At 40.9% G+C, this 23,255-nt stretch overlaps 1 protein-coding gene across 2 annotated transcripts in view; it reads right to left on the reverse strand.

The window, feature by feature from the left end:
- Positions 1 to 6,658: 6,658 nt before the first annotated feature.
- The window catches only part of LOC127422872 (WW domain-binding protein 1-like), a 28,894-nt gene continuing 12,297 nt past the window's right edge, over positions 6,659 to 23,255 (reverse strand). For both annotated transcript variants that reach the window (XM_051666682.1, XM_051666687.1), the window contains exons 3-4: positions 14,998 to 15,165; positions 6,659 to 8,619 (exon numbers count right to left, since the gene is read on the reverse strand). In XM_051666682.1, the coding sequence (XP_051522642.1) occupies positions 8,231 to 8,619; positions 14,998 to 15,165 (557 nt within the window). In that variant the 3' untranslated portion in view covers positions 6,659 to 8,230. The remainder of the gene's footprint in view (positions 8,620 to 14,997; positions 15,166 to 23,255) is intronic.

Consider the following 23,255-nt stretch of genomic DNA (forward strand, 5'->3'; position numbering starts at 1 on the left):
TACTCTCCACTCTCTCTACTCTGGGCATCAAAGGAACTGTGCTTGACTGGTTTAAATCCTATCTCACAGGTAGGTCCTTCAAGGTAGCCTGGAGAGGTGAGGTGTCCAAGTCACATCAACTTATTACTGGGGTACCTCAGTACTCAGTGCTTGGGCCACTTCTCTTCTCTATATACACAACATCACTGGGACCCATCATTCAGGCACATGGTTTCTCTTACCACTGCTATGCTCTACTTGTCTTTCCAGCCCAACGACACCACGGTGACTGCTTGAATCTCTGCCTGTTTGGCAAACATCTCGGCCTGGAACACCACTTACAACTTAACCCAGACAAGACTGAACTCCTTGTCTTTCCAGCCAACCCTGCTGTTGAACACAACATAACCATGCAGCTGGGTTCAACTACAGTAATGCCTTCCAAAACGGTCAGAAATCTAGGGGTAACCATTGATAACAACTAAATTTCACAGACCACATCTATAAGACCACAAGATCATGTATATTTACACTGTACAATAACAGGAAGATAAGACCCTTCCTCTCTGAACATGCTACACAACTTCTTGTTCAGTCACTTGTCATAACTAGACTGGACTACTGTAATGCTCTCATTGCAGGCCTCCCTGCATGCACAATTAGACCCCTGCAAATGATCCAGAATGCAGCAGCACATATGGTCTTTGATGAACAAAGAGAGCACATGTTACACCACTCCTTGTCTCTCTTTACTGGCTGCCTGTTGATGCACATATCAAATTCAAGGCTCTGATGCTGGCATACAGAACAGTCACTGGGTCTGCTCCAGCAGTACCTAAAATCATTTCTGCAGAGCTACGTTCCCACCAGAAGCCTGCGGTTGGCTAAGGAACGGCGCCTTGTTGTACCAACACAAAGAGGCAGCAAAACACTTTCCCAGACCTTCCCAACTCCATCCGTGTAGCTGACTCACTTTCTGTCTTCAAAAAACAGCTAAAAACACATCATATCCATGAGCACTTAAACGGTCACTAAGTAAAAAAATAAAAAATCTTGTTGCACTTTAATCTGTCTTGAATACTACTATTCTGATGCTAGTGAAATACAGCACGTTTCATACCAGTGTCTCCTTAAGATGATTCACTTACAATGTATTCCTCTTTTGTAAGTCGCTTTGGATAAAAGCGTCTGCCAAATTAACAAATTTAAATGAAGAAACACACTTTATTATATTTTTAAGAACATAATTTTTTTTGCAAGAATAGTATCGTATATAAGAATGCTGTAAATGACCTCAGACATCTCAGCTCAGGAGGTGTTTTGAGTTCAGTTCACTTTATTTCCATAGAGCAGTTCATTGTGACTACAACTCTGCAGCCTATCCATCTGTGATTAAATCATAAAATAATACAAAAATACGTTCACCTCGATCCATGATTTATATTTCAGTGATTATCATCATTATAATAAATATGTTTACATTTAGAATTGTTTTAGATCTTAATATGTATTAGTAATTTTCCACCGTTGTCATACACGGATACTTGCCTGACGGTAAATGGAAAGGTGGTTATTTTCATTTAGTTTGAAGTGCAATTTGAATTTAGAAATGTCTTTGGTTTAAGTTTTTCACTTTTTAAATAAAAAAATGTAATTTTCAATACAAAATTACTAAAGCGAGGATATTCACCTATCCCTCAGCTGGGGGGTTGACGATGTATTTGGTTATTGTGATATATATATATATATATATATATATATATATATATATATATATATATATATATATATATATATATATTGTTTTTTTATAAAAATATCATGAACATATTTCTTGCATATCGCCCAGTCCTAGGAGGGAACAAAACAAATTTACTCACACATTCAAAGTCATTACCCTTCCGAAGCAGCTAAACTGGGTCCTGGGGTGAAAGGCAATAAAAAAAAACATTAAACCAGCAACAACCCACAATAAGTGATGTATTTGCCAGGACAATGAAATACCCGACCGGTCGCCGATGATGGAGAGAATGCACGGATGAAATTGGTTCGTTGCCAAAGAGATGTTGCCCTTCACAACTGTTGAAAAGCCATCTTTCAAAAAGTTGAACAAAACATTTTAATTGCACTTCAGTTTTTTTCAGTTTCATTTGAAATTTTAGTTAAAATATTAAGTTCAAAGTTTGAAATCAAGCTGCCTTGCGTTATTGTATAGGCTATTGCTTAACGAAAATGACCAAATAGTACCACCTAGCGTCCAACCAGCGGTAATACCGTTGTAATTCGGTTTGAATGTGAACAATGCACTGGTGTGAAAATTACGATACCGTGGCAAGTCTAATACCTAGAATATCAAAATCCACAAAAGGAGGTATATCCTTTTCCTATTTGGCTCCTAAACTATGGAATAGTCTTCCGAAAATGGTTCAGGACTCAGACACGCTCTCTCAGTTTAAGTCTAGACTAAAGACTCATCTTTTCAGCCAGGCATACACCTAATTTATCTATAAAATCATTGTTATACTGCATTAGTTAGGTCTGCCGGAACCGGAAACACATCTCATATTCTATAATCCTGTTTTAAAGTGAATGGCATCTACGCTAATATTATTCTATTTGTTCCCGTCTTAACCTTGGGATACATATCCTGAGGTTACCAGAGCCTGCCAGATCCAGCTCTGGTCCTGCCTGATGTCCGACACCCACTACTACGTGTTGCTGTGTGATGACAACTAACTGCAGCCTGTGCCAGCCAGATACCACTTCAGTCTACTACGATGGACTTCACAGAGGATGAACCGATGCCAGCACCAACCGTCAGACATGGGATACTTCACTAGACACTGCCTGAAACTTGGACTTAAGATGGACTCCACCAGAAATTACTCTGCCACAAGCTTACAGTCGAACTGCAGTGCACCTTACTGACCTCTGCCTGCATCACCTTGTTCAAAGTTTTGACTACACTCTTAAAATGGAATATGTAGATAATAAATTAATTGCAGCCTTCATCAGCCAAATAACAATAGACGATGCATCTGTTTGCACTTCCACAGTTAAGAATGTAAATTCTAAGACTTTATTAATTAATCTTACAGTTAATAATCTTTTTGTTTAAACATTGGCCCCTAACACTTACATCTTACATAAATCTTGACTTATATTGCATTATATTCATGCTGTTCAGCCAGAGGGGAGCCGTTGCCCACAGTGAGTCTGGTTTCTCCCAAGGTTATTTTTCTCCATTAACCAACATCTTGAGTTTTGTGTTCCTTGCCACAGTTGCCTTCGGCTTTCTCACTGAAGTTCTAAATACAAATATAATTATTGTCTATTATTTGTTTTAAGGCACAATTTACAATCATGTCTTTTTTTTTTAAACCACACTATTGTGATTCGAAGACATTACTATATTACAGCTTTTTCTGTTGAAGCATAATATTCTGTAAAGCTGCTTTGAAACAATGTGTGTTGTGAAAAGCGCTATACAAATAAAACTGACTTGACAAATGCATGTGGAGAGGAAAAACAAAATGACACATGCTCACGAAGTGACTGATCCAGTCCCGACATACTGTGAATAAGATCTATTGCTTTTATAAAAATGTTGCTACTTGAGTCACTACTACAATTTAAATCCACTGTACAAGTTGTCGTATTCATAATGTTTTTGCATCCGATTACGATTTTAATAATCTTGTTAAAGAAATAAAGACAATTTATAATGTTACTGTGGACCTAAAGGTAACATTTTAGATAACTGAAATCATTTAAATTTATTGCATTAGTGTCATTTCCTCATGTCCCCAAAGCTGCTTATTGAACTTCTTTGACAGAAATGTGTGCTAAATCATCAGATCTCATAATATTTCATCATACATTAAAGTGTTTAGTATTATATTCCCTCACTAACATCTATTAATTTGTGTTAAATGTGTCCTTTGACTCCTCCACCCCATTATACTATGACCTTTAATTAAAGATATATGAAATGACATTATAAACTGCAGGTAACATCAGCCATTCAGCGAAATATTGTTAATGAGTTATGTAAAGTGTATAACTAATCTGTTTTATGTTTTCCTGGTCATGTATGACATGTCTACCATGTTATGGAAAGTTATAATGTAATTAATGTAATATTTATATTTCAATATATTTACGTTAACAGAAATCATCAACATAAGTTTACAAATATGTTTGCTGGATGTCATTCACACACCATGCAGTGGCTCATTTTACACAACGAATGTCCACTCTGTTATTGTCCACGCTGACCCTGCCCATTTAATCAGATGGACATCTGAATTTCATTAGTCATTAAGCTTGACCTGTATGATTTATAAAATCTCCCACACGTCCCTTTCATGATTAAAACTTTTGAAAACTGAAACATACTTTTATAGGTGTTATATGTTTAAAGTCGAAAAGGCACCGAATTTTAGGAATGACCCACATAACCAAATAATGTTTCATTGAAAATTGGTGTCCTTAATATTTTAACAGTCTAATAGTATGCTGAGCACTGATATACACGGCAGGTAGGGTACAATGCAGCTAAAAGCACACCTTTGCTTTTTTCTTGTCAAAAGTGCAAGATGGAAAAAATACATTTCATATAATACTGATGTGTGAAAAGAAAATAATAACGGCAGGTTGTTTTGATGAAAATCCTTCTTTTAAAAAAAAAAAAAGGTGGTGAGTGAGCATTTTACCTCACACTTGGGGTAAAAGGCCCCAAAGGGGGTTATAGTGATATCGTGTAAATATAGACATATAGGGCAAAATTAGTCAACTAATGCAAATAATGTTGAGACAGCAAGATGCTTTCTGGAGTGAGAAATAAAGATAATACTTACTCAAAATTACTACTTCAGAAAAGGGTGCACGATTTCCTGTTAATTTCAAACACATTTTGCATTTTATAACATCATAAATATTCTATAAACAAATGACTCTCCATTGGGACTGGATGAATCAATGGGAGTCCACTTTGAACATTCTTCAGAACAAATCTGTTCTTTTTATGGGGGGCTTTTTACCCCAAATACTATCCTTTCAGTTATTGGACAGTTATTGAATGACGTTTGTCTTTTCTGTTGTCATTTTAAACTTTTGTCTCTTTACTGAGATATTTGATGAAATAAAGATTGAGTGTAAACTCCAGAATTCAGACATTTGAGTGTCAAAGCTGGTTTATTTTTTATTACAAAAATAAAAATGTTGAATCTCAGTGCTTGCATCTTCCCTTCTACATCACAGGAAATAAAACATATCAAACGGTCTCACTTCCGTTTCTGTTTGGCAAAAATCCCCACACACTTAAATCAATCAAGCACATCATCACTATCTGCTAGGAGGAAAAATCTCATTGAAATAAAGCGGCTGGCAGAGTAAATTAAATACAGTTTAGCAGAGCACTGATGATTATACAAGATCATGGAGTAAAAACAGGTTGACTTGGTTTACAGAAGTCTGCTGTATGTGATGCAGGTTTAAACTGTGACATTAAATATGATTTATTAAACACATTTGAGAAGCTCAATGTCTTCATATATCAGAGAACCTGCATCATAAACAGCGTAATAAAACAAAACATCTCCATGTCCAATTACTGGGTTTACAAATCCAGAATGCCTCGCATTTTACAATTGGTCGTTTATTGGATATTCCGAGACACATACTGAGGCGTTTATGAGTGAGTAATAAGAAAGATGAATTATTCAGTTAGTAATGAAAATAACAAACATGAAACAAATCATCGTAGCTTTAACTGACCTGCCGTCAGCTTAAAAAAATGAGATTAATGAGTATAAACTGAAGAAATAAATGTCTATAGTGGCAATAAACGGTTTGCTTGATTTCCACAAAAATGAGATGAGCATACATGAAACAAGATATTGAGATCAGTATTGCTGTACTGAACACCACAATAAACTCAAGCAGAGCATTACTGTGGTGCACATCAGTTGTTGTTTTTTTAGTTCGTGTAGTTTTTCACTGGGAAAGGCACAGAATCTGTAAACTATGTGTCAATTGTGGACGGGTCGAAGAAATTCCAGGAGTACAACAGCGAGTAATCTGTAGAGACGTGCTGAAAGTGCTCAACACAATTCAGTGCAACACACAGGAAATAAACACGTGTTCAAAGGCACCCTGAAAACACGCATAATGGACACACGAGACATTCAGAATGATGCTGAAATAATGACACGTGTGAAACGGCGCTGTGCCAGAAACACCATTAAACATCCTCTCTGTGTGCGAGTGTGTCTGTAGCCCTTTAATGCAGGAAAATGTGTTAATGTCAGTCTGCTGTCTGAACTTCAACTTCAAACATGAAATAAAATGAATGTTCATACGCTGCTAAACAAACATCATGCAGCTATGAACTGAACATCAAATGGGTGATTCTCACAAAACCTGGTCCTATTTTACTCCAAAAACAGAAGAAACTAATTAGGTTTGGTTATAGAAAATGAGACCTATTTTAAGGCCATTAAGATTTTTTCAGTGTGACAGTTTTGCACATTTTACCCCCCAGTTCTCCTTAATTTAAAATGTATTTAAATATTATAATAGCACTCTCTTGTTACTGCTTTTCATTTTCACTGATAAAAAAATAAAAAATTTGTAGTGTAAACTTTTTACTGTAATGACTGTGTTGAAGTAATGAGAATTGTGGGGTCAATGATCCTAAACATAGGCTTTTTTTTTTTTTCTTCATGAAAAATACAATGGCATATTTTTTTTAAGCTGTTTTGGGGTTAAATATGACCAGGACAGTTTCTTGGCAGGTTTTGTGAGAATCACTACACAAACTCCACAAATCTACAATGTAAACCTGTAGGACACACACCAGACTCAGTGTACAGGGAAGGGCAGAAAACAATCATTTTTGTTCTTTCATTTGACAAACACATAAAGTACATTTGTTTTCATGCAAAGCATCCTGTGATCATCTGGTATTGAACGAGCCCATCTGGAAATCTCCAGAAGGCAAATATTCCCACACTTGCAGCTTTAACATTTATTTAAACATGCCACCAATCAGTGTTTTATCTAGAAGAGAAGTATTAGACCGATGTGACACTGAGACGCTCATCTCCATGAAACTCAAAGCGTCTCTGCTCCTGAAACAAAAAGTGTCACACGTTTCACAGGACACCTGCTTACACACACGTCAGTTCACATGAGCGGTGTAAAACACAAGGCCACAAAAATCTTTCAAATCAGCTGTACAACTGCAGCAGCGTGTCAAGAGCTGAGAGACACTTATAGGAATAGTTCACCCAAAAGATGAAAATTTTCTCATCAATTACTCAACTTTCTAACGTCTCAAACTCGTATGACTTTCTGGAAGTATGAGGTGTTTTTGTTCATACAATGCAAGTCAATGGGGTCTTTCAAGGCATCATAAAAGTAATCCAGTGGTTTAATCCATATCTTCTGAAGTGTTTACAGTGCTCTGCATATGCGTCAAGCACGAGGAAGTGCAATCAAGCTTCAAATCATGATTTCATCAAGGAGACTGCGGATGTCAAGATTTATAGTAAAAAAGTAGTTACATTTTGGTTAGTTTCTCACCCAAAACTGATCGTATCTCATCAGAAGACATGGATTAAACCACTGGATTACCTTTATGATGCCTTCATGCGCTTTTTGGAGCTCCATTGACATTGTATGAACAAAAACACCTCATTTCTCCAACAAAATATCTTTGTGTTCTGCAGAAGAAAGTCATATGAGTGAGACATCGTAAAGGTGAGTAAATGATGGGAGAATGACCATTTTTGTGCGCACTATTCCTTTAATGATAGTGATGAAATGATCATGCGTGTTTATCAAAGCAGAGACTCATGGGGATTTTATAGATTCTCACATTACACAGGTCACGTTGAGTACATAAAAATACACGCCCCATTATCACCTCTAAACTGCTGTTGATGTCATCTTTAACACCCTGCTGAAATGTGTGCGCGTGTCGTTCCTCTGGGAAAAGCTGCACATGTGACCGTCACTCTGATGATGATGTCATGGTGCAGCTGTGTGACAAACAAAAACTCGTCTCTAGATCATTCTATCAGTGTGTGTGTGTGTTTGTGTGTGTGGCAGAAAAACACCACAGAAACAAAAAGCAGAAATATGAGCTCAAGCTGTTGATCAATATCAAAAATCAAGTTTGCCCTTCTTTGTGTTCACGAGGTTTGTGCTCCATTATTCGCAGGTTTTATTGCAGGAATCAGACGAGTCAGTCGGCAGCACTGGCGTCCTCAGGCAACAGTTCTTTATCCACAAGGGTCTGTCGCCCGGAGCAGCACACATCACCTGATCCCTGGCACACTCGACCCTCCTCCTCATCTACGTCCAGTTGGCACATGCACACCTCAATGCCCGAGTCACCAGTCACGTGTCGGCGCCGTGTGTTCAGTTCCTCTGACTCCTCCACGGTGGCCACCACATCCTGATCAGACCAATCACGGGCCATCTCCTCCACGGGGGACTCGAGTACCACTGCTTCCTCTGATTGCCCACTGGGGAGCAGGGCATCTGGGGGCATCTCTGAGTAGGGTGGAGGCGGGGTCGGGGGGTGACCTACGACCTCCTCATAGTCGGGCAGCTTGCAGTCGCTCCAGAACCCTGCAAGTGATCAAAAAGATGGATCAGAACACAGAGACGGTCCAGCTGCTGCGCTCTTTTACAGCTGACGTGACATCACACCAGTCAAACGTTGGCATAACAACAATCTGAGCAACATGTCAGATAGATTGTACTGAAAGACTTATCATCCCACCAAATTTATGAAACTGCTATAGAGCATAACACTGTCTGACCACTTTTTCCAAATGTATATGAAAATCAGACATAAAGACAAAGATACAAGACTATGTACTTAACGTCTTTAATAAACTTTGAATGAACTACAATCCCATGAAGCATTGTGAAATTAAAAACAATGGGAAAATATGAAACTACTGATTAGTGTTGCTGATTATAAGTATAGAAACAGTATATTTTAAGTTTATTGTAAAATATTCAAATATATAAGTATTTTGAGAGTGTAACGAGAGCGACTCGATTGTGTTATTCATAGTGCATCATGGGAGTGGGCGGAGCTGCAGAGCTCTTTTGACGTGATTATCTGATTGGTGGATCTTCTTTTTTAGGATTATGGGAAGTGTAGTTCTTCACCAGGAATTCCACTATTAAACCCTTTTATGAATCTAAAGGTTTCTAAGATATGATCAAAAATCAATCAAATGAAATGTATAGAAGACGGTAAACCAGTTTCACAAGAGCTGCTTTGATGGCTGTAGTGGCTTTAGTGCTTTAAAGATGAATTTAGAGACATAACTTCTCAGAAAAGGTTTTAGCTTGTTGACTGTTAGCACACTAAAGCAGTGTTTCCCATCCTTTCTAGCCATGAGTATCCCCACAGCACCATCAGTAAGACTCAAGTACTCCTCCATCCACACAAAACCAAAGATGTGCAACAAAGACTATATCATTATTATTAATATTGATAATTATTGATCAGTTATTGGGTTGACCTATTAGGGCCAGATACTGATAAAGATTTCCAGATTCTATTCTGATTCCCAAGCCCTATAATCTATTCAATTAAGATTTCAAATCAAATCTGATTAATTTGGATATATTTCAGTTAAAATGTCTATTTGGATTACATATACAGTGCATCCGGAAAGTATTCACAGCGCTTCACTTTTTCCACATTTTGCTATGTTACAGCCTTATTCCAAAATGGATTAAATTCATTATTTTCCTCAAAATTCTACAAACAAAACACCATAATGACAACGTGAAAGAAGTTTGTTTGAAATCTTTGCAAATTTATTAAAAATAAAAAATGAAAAAAATCACATGTACATAAGTATTCACAGCCTTTGCCATGACACTAAAAATTGAGCTCAGGTGCATCCTGTTTCCACTGATCATCCTTGAGATGTTTCTACAACTTGATTGGAGTCCACCTGTGGTAAATTCAGTTGATTGGACATGATTTGGAAAGGCACACACCTGTCTATATAAGGTCCCACAGTTAACAGTGCATGTCAGAGCACAAACCAAGCCTTGAAGTCCAAGGAATTGTCTGTATACCTCCGAGACAGGATTGTATCGAGGCACAGATCTGGGGAAGGGTACAGAAAAATTTCTGCAGCACTGAAGGTCCCAATGAGCACAGTGGCCTCCATCATCCATAAATGGAAGAAGTTTGGAACCACTAGGACTCTTCCTAGAGCTGGCCGCCTGGCCAAACTGAGCGATTGGGGGAGAAGGGCCTTAGTCAGGGAGGTGACCAAGAACCCGATGGTCACTCTGACAGAGCTCCAGCATTTCTCTGTGGAGAGAGGAGAACCTTCCAGAAGAACAACCATCTCTGCAGCACTCCACCAATCATGCATGTATGGTAGAGTGGCCAGACGGAAGCCACTCCTCAGTAAAAGGCACATGACAGCCTGCCTGGAGTTTGCCAAAAGGCACCTGAAGGACTCTCAGACCATGAGAAACAAAGATTGCACTCTGTGGCCTGAATGGCAAGTGTCATGTCTGGAGGAAACCAGTTACCGCTCATCACCTGGCCAATACCATCCCTACAGTGAAGCATGGTGGTGGCAGCATCATGCTGTGAGGATGTTTTTCAGCGGCAGGAACTGGGAGACTAGTCAGGATCGAGGGAAAGATGAATGCAGAAATGTAGAGAGACATCCTTGATGAAAACCTGCTCCAGAGTGCTCTGGACCTCAGACTCTAAGCACACAGCCAAGATAACAAAGGAGTGGCTCTGGGACAACTCTGTGAATGTCCTTGAGTGGCCCAGCCAGAGCCCAGACTTGAACCCAATTGAACATCTCTGGAGATATCTGAAAATGGCTGTGCACCGACGCTCCCCATCCAACCTGATGGAGCTTGAGAGGTCCTGCAAAGAAGAATGGGAGAAACTGCCCAAAAATAGGTGTGCCAAGCTTGTAGCGTCATACTCAAAAAGACTTGAGGCTGTAATTGGTGCCAAAGGTGCTTCAACATAGTATTGAGCAAAGGCTGTGAACACTTATGTACATGTGATTTTTTTTCATTTTTTTTATTTTTTATAAATTTGCAAAGATTTCAAACAAACTTCTTTCACGCTGTCATTATGGGGTACTGTTTGTAGAATTGAGGAAAATAATGAATTTAATCCATTTTGGAATAAGGCTGTAACATAACAAAATGTGGAAAAAGTGAAGCGCTGTGAATACTTTCCGGATGCACTGTAAAAGAAATGTTCAACTAATGCTGTAAATATACAGGGGACATTCTAGCTTGGTTCATTATGAATAATATATTAGTTTTTCATCATTTTGGTCACATTTTAGTTTTTAAAAGTGTACAAATCCATGTATTCCATCAATATATATATATATACATAGCTCTGGAAAAATTTAAGAGACCACTGTAAAATTAACAGTTTCTCTGGATTTACTATTTATAGGTATGTGTTCGAGTAAAATGAACATTTTTGTTTTATTTTATGAAGTACTGACAACATTTCTCCCAAATTCTAAATAAAAATATTGTCATTTAGAGCATTTATTTGCAGAAAATGACAACTGGTCAAAATAACACAAAAGATGCAGTGTTTTCAGACCTCCAATAATGCAAAGAAAACAAGTTCATATTAATTTTTAAAGAACACAATACTGTTTCGACTTAGGAAGAGTTCAGAAATCAATATTTGGTGGAATAACCCTGATTTTCAATCACAGCTTTCATGCATCTTGGCATGCTCTCTACCAGTCTTTCACATTGCTGTTGGGTGACTTTATGCCACTCCTGGCACAAATATTCAAGCAGCTCGTCTTTGTTTGATGGCTTGTGGCCATCCATCTTCCTCTTGATCACATTCCAGAGGTTTTCAATGGGGTTCAGGTCTGGAGATTGGGCTGGCCATGACAGGGTCTTGATCCGGTGCTCCTCCATCCACACCTTGATTGACCTGGCTGTGTGGCATGGAGCATTGTCCTGCTGGAAAAACCAATCCTCAGAGTTGGGGAATATTATCAGAGCAGAAGGAAGCAAGTTTTCTTCCAGGATAACCTTGTACGTGACTTGATTCATGTGTCCTTCACAAAGACGCATCTGCCCGATTCCAGCCTTTTTGAAGCACCCCCAGATCATCACCGATCCTCCACCAAATTTCACAGTGGGTGCAAGACACTGTGGCTTGAAGGCCTCTCCAGGTCTCCGTCTAACCATTAGATGACCAGGACTGCACCAGATTTGCCAGTTCTTGCTGTGAGATGTTACCCCACACTTCCACCAAGGCACTTGCAAGTTCCCTGACATTTCTGGGGGGAATGGCCCTAGCCCTCACCCTCCGATCCAACAGGTCCCAGACGTGCTCAATGGGATTGAGATCCGGGCTCTTTGCTGGCCATGGCAGAACACTAACATTCCTGTCTTGCAGAAAATCACACACAAAACGAGCAGTATGGCTGGTGGCACTGTCATGCTGGAGGGTCATGTCAGGATGAGCTTACAGAAAGGGTACTACATGAGGGAGGAAGATGTCTTCCCTGTAACACACAGCATTGAGACTGCCTGCAATGACAACAAGCTCAGTCTGATGATGCTGTGACACACTGCCACAGACCATGACAGACCCTCCGCCTCCAAATCGATCCTGCTCCCGAGTACAGGCCTCGGTGTTATACTCATTCCTTCGACGATAAACGCAAGTCTGACCATCACCCCTGGTGAGACAAAACCGTGACTCGTCAGTGAGGAGCACTTTTTGCCAGTCCTGTCTGGTCCAGTGAAGGTGGGTTTGTGCCCATTGGCGAGGTTGCTGCCGGTGATGTCTGGTAAGGAGCCGCCTTACAACAGGCCTACAAGCCCTCAGTCCAGCCTCTCTCAGCCTATTGTGGACAGTCTGAGCACTGATGGAGGGATTGTGTGTTCCTGGTGTAACTCGGGCAGTTGTTGTCATCCTGTACCTGTCCCGCAGGTGTGATATTTGGATGTACCAATCCTGTGCAGGTGTTGTTACCCGTGGTCTGCCACTGAGAGGACGATCAGCTGTCCTTCCTGTCTCCCTGTAGCACTGTTTTAGGCATCTCACAGTACGGACATTGCAATTTATTGCCCTGGCCACATCTGCAGTCCTCATGCCTCCATGCAGCATGCCTAAGGCACGTTCACGCAGATGAGCAGGGACCTTCGGCATCTTTCTTTTGGTGTTTTTCAGAGTCAGTAGAAAGGTCTCTTTAGTGTCCTAAGTTTTTATAACTGTGACCTTAATTGCCTACCATCTGTAAGCTGTTAGTGTCTTAACGACCGTTCCACAGGTGCATGTTCATTAATTGTTTATGGTTCACTGAACAAGCATGGAAAACATTGTTTAAACCCTTTACAATAAAGATCTGTAAAGTTATTTGGATTTTTATAAAATTATCTTTAAAATACAGTGTCCTGAAAAGGGATGTTTATATAATGTATTGCAACTGCATGTATAATATTGCATTTATACTGTATTGTTACATGTTCACTGTTTGCATGTGTAATGTGTACTATTTACAAGTATTTACATTGATATGAGAGAACATATGTTAAAATGGTACTGTCTCTTTAAGAATAGCATCAGTTCAGTGAGCGTCTCACAGAAGTGTCTTGGTTCATCACACATTAACGAGAGTGGAGTCAATGGCTTCTTTACCACATCCATGCTATGTGTGATTAGAATTAAGTGTTTCTATTTTTGTTGTTTTTAATCAACAACTGACTGTAAAGAACAGAAAGGATATTAAAAGAGACATTATTCAATGACAAATGTGTTGTGTGGATCTCATCTTTGGACACACATTATACGGAGTCAAACCAAACTTTTACCCTCAACACGCAGTGAAAGGGTCTCGCTGCTTAAAAAAAGACCAATCTTCGGATTTTCAGAATCAATATCGTTCAAATGGAGATCGCAATTTTTACCCATCCCTAATTATTTTTATTTGAAGTCATACAAAATCCAATTAACTCCGATTTGGAAATCACTGCACTAAAGCACAGCACATTGTCAAAGGGTTTTTAAAATGTTTAAAATGTTTCAAACGTAATCATGTTCATCTCGTGTTCGGTGCTTTATAAGCATTCAATATGCTTATCTTAAATGTGCAACTGTGCGGCACAACTGAAGACATCAGCCATCTCGGAACAACTCGCGCAGGAGCATGAAGAGCAGCATTCACTAAATTTTGCTACACAGACCACAAAATGTACGCGACCCATTTGAATTCTACAGAAAACGTTCTTGTTTAAAGCGCTATGCAGCAAGTCATCTCAAATGGCTAGACAGACTTGACATTATAAACAGCAATGATAAAGAAAAGAGAAGACAACATTGTGCCATGCGTTGACATATATGATAATGTTTTACCATCAGAACATTATAGACAGCCCTATAGAAATAAAGTAGGCTAATAAATTAAGTTTAATTTGATTTGCCACAGCACCTTAAAAGCAAAAAAAATAGAATTTTAAATTCAAAAGGTCTTATATGATCTAAAATAACTCACATATGCAATATAAACATAAAATGTAATTAAGTAATTGTTACATGAATTAACAGCAATTAAGTACTATATTTCAACCACCAAAGACAATTTTTAGACTCAGGAAAAACCATGTGTCAGCATGCTAAAACCCTCTCTGAGAAGTGGCATGTGGCGCAAAAATAGTCAAGCAAAAAATCTAGATAAATAAGTCAATCACACTAATCAAATATTCCGTTGTTGGACGACTAGTCGACCATTCTAATCGACCCAACACTGGAATGGGACGATTTTCAATGACAACAGTGTTCAACCACCAGCAGCACCATGCAGACGTCAGATGAAATAGTCCTTTAGGAACTAATATTGTTGCAGCTGAATTTAGACCTGTGCTGAATCACACATATGGAGGTCACAGGTGTGTCAAGCAGCTGGAAACTCTATGTAGGAGAGGATGAAAAACAGCAGTACTCACGCAGGTTCAGAGGTGGAGGAGTGATGAAGGAGCTGGAGGCACCCTGATACGCCATGAGACTGATCTCACGCTGTCTCTGCTCCTGCTGCAGACGCATCTTTACACGCCGGTGTCTGTACGCGCAGCAGCAGCTCAGCATAATGATGAGCGTCCACACCAACCAGAACCCTAAAACACACACACAGCTTATTCTCAACAGCTCTGCTTTGAGTCTGTCACTTAACTGTGGCTCACTTCATGAGGACATTTCAATCACAACATTTCACTGGATTTCACACACAGGTTACCTTCAACAAAGATTTTCTTGTAAAACTGTATACAAATCAAATCAAATCAAATCACTTTATTGTCACACAGCCATATACACAAGTGCAATGGTGTGTGAAATTCTTGGGTGCAGTTCCGATCAACATAGCAGTCGTGACAGTGATGAGACATATACCAATTTACAATAACATCAAATTAACACAACACAATTTAAACATCTGTTATACACATAATTACACTCAACAATATACAAATAATAACATACACTGTACAGTATACAATATGCTGTTTTTTTTTTACTATATAGATACACATTATTCAATAAAAATAAAAAAATAAAAATATATATAAAAAAAAAGTATATATATATATATATATATATATATATATATATATAGAATGTACAGTATTGTACTGTATTGACATTCAGGCTGTCGGTTGATAGTCAGTTGTTAAGAGAGAACATAATATAATATAATAATATAATTTATAATAGTCCGGTGTGAGATATAAGAGTAAGGGTAATAAAGTGCAGTGCTGATGTATTTTGATCGTGGGAGATCAAGAGTTCAGAAGTCTGATTGCTTGGGGGAAGAAGCTATCATGGAGTCGGCTGGTGCGGGTCCTGATGCTGCGATACCGCCTACCTGATGGTAGCAGTGAGAACAGCCCGTGGCTCCGGTGGCTGGAGTCTCTGATGATCCTCCGAGCTTTTTTCACACACCGCCTTGTATATATTTCCTGGAGGGAGGGAAGCTCACCTCCGATGATGTGTCTGGCAGTTCGCACCACCCTTTGCAGTGCTTTGCGGTTGTGGGCAGTGCTATTGCCGTACCAGGCGGAGATACAGCCAGTCAGGATGCTCTCTACAGTGCAGGTGTAGAACCGTGTGAGGATGTGGCGGTTCATTCCAAACTTCCTCAGCCGTCTCAGGAAGAAGAGGCACTGATGAGCCTTCTTCACAACGACTTCAGTGTGGACGGACCATGTGAGTTCCTCAGTGATGTGGACACTCAGGAACTTGAAGCTGCTGACTCTCTCCACTGGTGCTCCATTGATGGTGATGGGACTGTGTTCTCTGTCTTTTCTTCTGAAGTCCACCACAAGCTCCTTTGTCTTACTGACGTTGAGGGAGAGGTTGTGCTCCTGACACCAGTGTGTCAGAGTTTGCACCTCCTCTCTGTAGGCTGTTTCATCATTGTCAGTGATCAGACCTACCACCGTCGTGTCATCAGCAAACTTAATAATGGCATTGGAGCTATGTGTTGCCACACAGTCATGTGTGTACAAGGAATACAGTAGTGGGCTGAGAACACAGCCCTGCGGGGCTCCAGTGTTGAGGGTCAGTGATGAGGAGATGTTGCTGCCTATTCTAACCACCTGGCGTCTGCTTGACAGGAAGTCCAGGATCCAGCTGCACAGCGAGCTGTTTAAGCCCAGAGCCCGGAGTTTCTCATCTAGCTTGGAGGGCACTATGGTGTTGAATGCTGAGCTGTAGTCTACAAACAGCATTCTCACATAAGTGTTCCTTTTTTCCAGGTGGGAGAGAGCAGTGTGTATTGTAGATGCAATGGCATCATCAGTGGAGCGGTTGTTGCGGTATGCAAACTGCAATGGGTCCAGTGACAGAGGCAGCACAGAGCAGATGTAATCTCTGATTAGTCTCTCAAAACATTTGCTGATGATGGGGTTCAGAGCAACAGAACGCCAGTCATTTAAACAAGTTATTTTTGATTATTTTGGTACAGGCACAATGGTGGATGTTTTAAAGCATGTGGGGACTACAGACAAAGAGAGGGAAAGGTTGAAAATGTCCGTAAAAACACCAGCCAGCTGGTTCGCGCACGCTCTGATGACGCGGCCCGGAATGCCGTCTGGGCCCGCAGCTTTGCGGATATTCACCCGTCGGAAGGATCGGGTTACATCCGCTACAGAGACGGAGAGTGAACTAACCTCTGTAGCTTCAGCCGCGAGAGCTCTCTCCACGAGGGCGGTGTTATTTCCCTCAAAACGAGCATTAAAAGTATTTAGCTCATCTGGTAGAGATGTTCATGGCGGAGTTTTTATTCCCTTTAAAGTCCGTGATGATGTTAATTCCCTGCCACATGCTTCTAGAGTTGGTGGTGTTAAACTGTCCTTCAATCTTGCTCCTGTACTGGCGTTTTGCTGTTTTGATAGTTTTTCGGAGGGCATAACTGGCTTGTTTATGCTCCTCCGCGTTCCCGGAATTAAAAGCGGAGGTCCGCACATTAAGTGCCGCGCGAACATCGCTATTGATCCACGGCTTCTGATTCGGATAGATTCGTACAGTTCTGGTCGGAATCACTTCCTCTACGCACGTTCTGATGAAACACATTACGCTATCAGCGTAAAGCTCGATGTCGTCATCAGAGGCGGACTGGAACATCTCCCAGTCCGTGTGATCAAAACAGTCTTGTAGCATAGAGTCTGATTGGTCCGACCAGCACTGGATCGTTTTGAGGGTGGGTGCTTCCTGTTTCAATTTCTGCCTTTAAGCGGGCAGAAGCAGAATGGAAGAGTGGTCCGATTTGCCAAATGGTGGGCGGGGGAGGGATTTGTAGCCATCCCGGAACGGAGAGTAGCAATGATCCAAAACCCGGTTCCCTCGTGTGTTGAAACTAATGTGCTGGTGATATTTTGGAGCGACTGATTTTAAACTGGCTTTATTAAAGTCCCCGGTCACAATGAACGCGGCCTCAGGGTGCGCGGTTTCCTGCTCACTAATAATCCCATACAGTTCCTTGAGTGCCCAGTCTGTGTTGGCTTGTGGGGGAATGTACACAGCTGTGATAATGACCGCTGTGAATTCCCTCGGTAGCCAGAATGGTCGACACAGAAGCATAAGAAATTCCAGATCAGGAGAGCAGAAAGACTTGATAGAATGTACGTTCCTCTGATCACACCAGGATTTGTTGATCATAAAACATACACCACCACCTCTGCTTTTACCTGAGAGGTCTTTCGCTCTGTCCGCTCGGTGCACGGAGAACCCCGCGGGTTCAATGGCTGAGTCTGGAATCTCCGCAGACATCCAAGTTTCTGTTAGGCAGATAATGCAGCAGTCTCTCGTCTCTCGTTGGAAAGAGATCCGCGCTTTCAGCTCGCAGAGCTTGTTATCCAGAGACTGAACAGTAGAATAGTGGGTAGCGGGGGTCGATTTGCACGGCGTCTTACTCTGATGAGAACGCCGGCTCTGTTTCCCCTTTTCCTCCTGCGTTTCCACGGCGTGCTGCCCAGACAAAGGGCTCCGCTTGCATGTTTGTAAACACGGGTTGGCATTGAGGAATGTGAAGTCCGGTTTTCGGTGTGAGATCGCTGAACCAATGTCCAAAAGTGTTTGTCTGTCGTAGACAATAAGGCAGACAACATCCAAGACAAAAAACATAAGAATTGTGAACAAAACAAACAAAATATTGCTATGTTGTGTCGGAGCTCGCAACGCAGCAGCCATACTCGGCGCCATCTTGAGTCCAGGCAAGGCACTGAAGGAAACATATTGCATCGGTGGAGAGGTTACATGTCTTGTTCCCAAGAACATACAAGAAATGACAAGAGAGCTTCTTATGACCTATATAAGTTTACAATATAAAGGTGATGTAAAGGTGCCAATAGCATCTCGCCCTTTTATGAATTAATACAGCCATGCGTCCCACAACTCATGATTTTTTTCAGCATCTGGCCCTCATTACAAAAAGTTTGGAAACCACTGAACTATAAACTAATGCATCTGAAGTGGACGTTCCTGCCAGACAAGAGGGCACTGAAGTTTACCAAACACAATGCCAGGATGTCTCTCAAAACAGTGAACAGCAGGTAGATTTGGAGCATGCCGGTACTTTTGTGCTTTAAGGCCCTGATATATTTCCAGAGAAGTTCTCCTTTGTTATTTGTTCAGTGGTAAAAAATAAGTTCTAAACAGTTGAGCAACAGTACACTGTTTGCGAACATTCAGAATCAGAATGAGCTTTATTGCCAAGTATGCTTACACATACAAGGAATTTGTCTCTGTGACAGAAGCTAACAGTGCATAAACAATACAACAGAGATAATAATAAAAAAATTGCTGGCCAAAAGTTTGGAATAATGTACAGATTTTGCTCTTATGGAAAGAAGTTGGTACTTTTATTCACCAAAGTGGCTTTTTCTTTGCAATTCTTCCCATAAGGCCTGCACCCCTGAGTCTTCTCTTTACTGTTGTACATGAAACTGGTGTTGAGCGGGTAGAATTCAATGAAGCTGTCAGCTGAGGACATGTGAGGTGCTATTTCTCAAACTAGAGAATCTGATGTACTTATCCTCTTGTTTAGTTGTTCATCTGGTCTTCCACATCTCTTTCTGTCCTTGTTAGAGCCAGTTGTCCTTTGTCTTTGAAGACTGTAGTGTACACCTTTGTATGAAATCTTCAGCTTTTTGGCAATTTCAAGCATTGTGTAGCCTTTATTCCTCAAAACAATGATTGACTGCCGAGTTTCTAGAGAAAGCGGTTTCTTTTTTGCCATTTTTGAACTAATATTGACCCTAAGACATGCCAGTCTATTGCATACTGTGGCAACTCAAAAACAAACACAAAGACAATGTTAAGCTTCATTTAATGATCCAAATAGCTTTCAACTGTGTTTGATATAATGGCAAGTGATTTTCTAGTACCAAATTAACAATTTAGCATGATTACTCAAGGATAAGGTGTTGGAGTGATGGCTGCTGTCTAGATTTGAACAAAAATGACTTTTTTCAAATAGTGATGGTGCCGTTTTTAACATCAGTAATGTCCTGACTATACTTTGTGATCAGTTGAATGCCACTTTGGTGAATTAAAGTACCAATTTCCTTCCAAAACAGCAAAATCTTACATTATTCCAAACTTTTGGCCGCCAGTGTAAGTATATATAGAAATACACAATAAGACAAAATATATGTATGTATATACGCATGTACAAATACAAATCTGTTATATACAGATGCAAGGGAATGTATGGCAGAAGAGGCAGGATATGTTGGATAAATATGAATACTCTAAGCTGTGTATTGCACATAATTATTGCTCAATGGGGCAGTTTTAACTGTTCATGAGATGGATAGCCTGAGGCAAAAAACTGTTCCTGTGCCTGATGGTTCTGGTGCTCAGAGCTCTGAAGTGTCGGCCAGAAGGCAACAGTTCAAAAAGGTAATGGGCAGGGTGAGTGGGGTCCAGAGTGATTTTTCCAGCCCTTTTCCTCACTCTGGAAGTGTATAGTTCTTGAAGGGAGGGCAGGGGGCAACCAATAATCCTCTCAGCATTCCGAACTGGACAACCTCTGCTGGGTCTTTTTCAAAATGGAGTCAATGTGGGTCTCCCACTTAAGGTCCTGTGAGATGGTAGTGCCCAGAAACCTAAATGACTCCACTGCTGCCACAGTGCTGTTCAGAATGGTGAGCGGGGTTAATGTTGGGGTGTTCCTCCAAAAGTCCACTATCATCTCCACTGTTTTAAGCGTGTTCAGCTCCAGGTTGTTTTGACTGCACCAGTGAGCCAGCCGTTCAACCTCCCTTCTGTATACAGACTCGTCATCTTGGATGAGGCCAATGTCAGTAGTGTCATCAGCAAACTTCAGGAACTTGACAGAGGGGTCCTTGGCGGTGCAGTCATTGGTATACATGGAGAAGAGCAGTGGAGAGGGCACACATCCCTGGGGGGCACCAGTGCTGATTGTACAGGTGCTGGAAGTGAATTTTCCCTGTCCGTCAGAAAGCTGGTGATCCACTGCCAGATAAACGTTGGAACAGAGAGTTGGTGTAATTTAGTCCAGAAACAAAAAAAAATGTTTCCCTCCCTTTTTCTCCCCAATTTGGAATGCCCAATTCCCAATGTGCTCTAAGTCTTTGTGGTAGTGTAGTGACTCACCTCAATCTGGGTGGCGGAGGACTAATCTCAGTTGCCTCCGCATCTGAGACGGTCAATCCACGCATCTTATCACGTGGCTTGTTGAGCGCGTTACAGCGGAGACATAGCGCGTGTGGAGGCTTCACGCTATTCTCCAAGGCATCCACGCACAACTCACCACACACCCCACCGAGAGCGAGAACCACATTATAGCAATCACGAGGAGGTTGACCCAACATGACTCTACCCTCCCTAGCAACCGGGCCAAATTTGGTTGCTTAGGAGACCTGGCTGGAGTCACTCAGCATGCCCTGGATTTGAACTCGCGACTACAGGGGTGATAGTCAGCGTCTTTACTTGCTGAGCTACCCAGGCCCCCTGACAGCACATCTTCTTTAACATTGTTACATCTATACACCAACTTTCACTGATGCAAAAGCATGTTCCACTGCCTATCGTTTTCCCCGTTAACTCAGCGATGCGATCCGCTCTGAACAGCTGAAAGCCCGGCAGATGTAACACGCTGTCCGGAATGGCTTCACTCAGCCAGGTTTCTGTGAAGCACAAGTCAGCAGAGTTTGAAAAGTCCTTGTTTGTACGGGTGAGGAGATGTAGTTCGTCCGTTTTGTTAGGAAGAGAGCGGAGATTCGCTAGATGAATACTCAGAAGTGCTGTTCGAAAATGTGCTGTCGGAGTTTGACCAGTGTGCCGGCTCGCTTCCCTCGCTTGCGTCTCATAGCGCACTTAACACAGCTGCGCCTCCGACTAAAATGTCCAAAACCTGAAAAAGATTGTCTGGTATGTGCTGCCGAATGTTCAGCAGTTCGTCACTGATAAAACTGATTGGAAAAAAAATTACTAAACACAGGACAAACAAACAAAAACTACAAAAGAATTGGAGAGCTCCACACTGAGGTGCCATCTGCAGCGCCATCTTGACTTTACCTGCCACACCGCTGTGGGAGACGTTTAGAGGAGCATTTAAATATGAGGACGCTACATGTAAAACTTAAACTAATGTGACATTAAAATGCGTTATCAATGACTTTATGCCTCATTCTATGACAACAAATCACATGAGGTATTTTAGAAGCCGTTTTAGAAGCTGTTTTAACCGCTCGTTGATGATTTAAAGTAATAAATATGCAGTAGAAAATTTTTAATTTGTCTTGTTTAGATTCTGAATTCATGGTGCTAATGTGCTAACAGGCTATATGCGGCCATAATATTTGCTGATTACACTCTGTTATTGTAATTTATGATGACACTGACACAACTACTGATAGAGGCATATCTTACTTTGGGCAGATGTGTGAATGGCTTTCGCTGCAGATGGCACTAGTGAATGGGCACTTGAGAGTATTTAAGTAGATTTGATTCCTTTGTAGACTAATTAAACAAAACAAAAAAAATTGCATGACATGGTCTTGGAAAATGTCTCTATGTGAACGATTGTACAGATGTAGGTAAATCTGCACCAGCTCACTAATAACGCTACATGTTGATGTGTTCACATTGACTGAACAACATAAACAGAATAAGCTGTCTGCCTCAACGTAGGTGGAGCTTCAGGTTATACCTACCGATGACATGGACAAATGGCAGTAAGAAGGCGTTTAGCAGCCGGTAAGATTTTTTCCTAAAATTTTGCACAGACGAGCTGTTATGAACCACCGAATTGAATGCAAAAACACCTTTTTTGCCAAATTTTGTTCTAACTGATGACACACCTGTCGTTCTTCGATTTCGGATGAAGTATATTGGGGCCTATAGGAGATCTGGACTTCTGAGCTGATACCCAATGAAACCAGCTGACCTGACTGACCACTGCATCTACTCCTCAACTTCCATCACCCATCTTCTACTTGTGAGGATGCTGTCTGTGGATTGTTTGTTGACAGTTCAGCATTCAGCATTACTTTCACCAACTTTAAGACAGCTCCCCTTCAGTTCTAAACTGTGGTGTAGTGGTTTCAGCTCAGGGCTGGTAATCATAAGGTTGTTAGTTTAAGCTCTGCTAGGAGCACACCATGAGCTATCACCATTGTGTTCTTGAGTAAGACACTTAACCTCAGGTTTCTCCAGGGGATTGACCCAGTTCTGAGTGTAC

Source organism: Myxocyprinus asiaticus, chromosome 3 (genome assembly GCF_019703515.2).
Source record: "Myxocyprinus asiaticus isolate MX2 ecotype Aquarium Trade chromosome 3, UBuf_Myxa_2, whole genome shotgun sequence".
Classification (NCBI taxonomy): Eukaryota; Metazoa; Chordata; class Actinopteri; order Cypriniformes; family Catostomidae; genus Myxocyprinus; species Myxocyprinus asiaticus.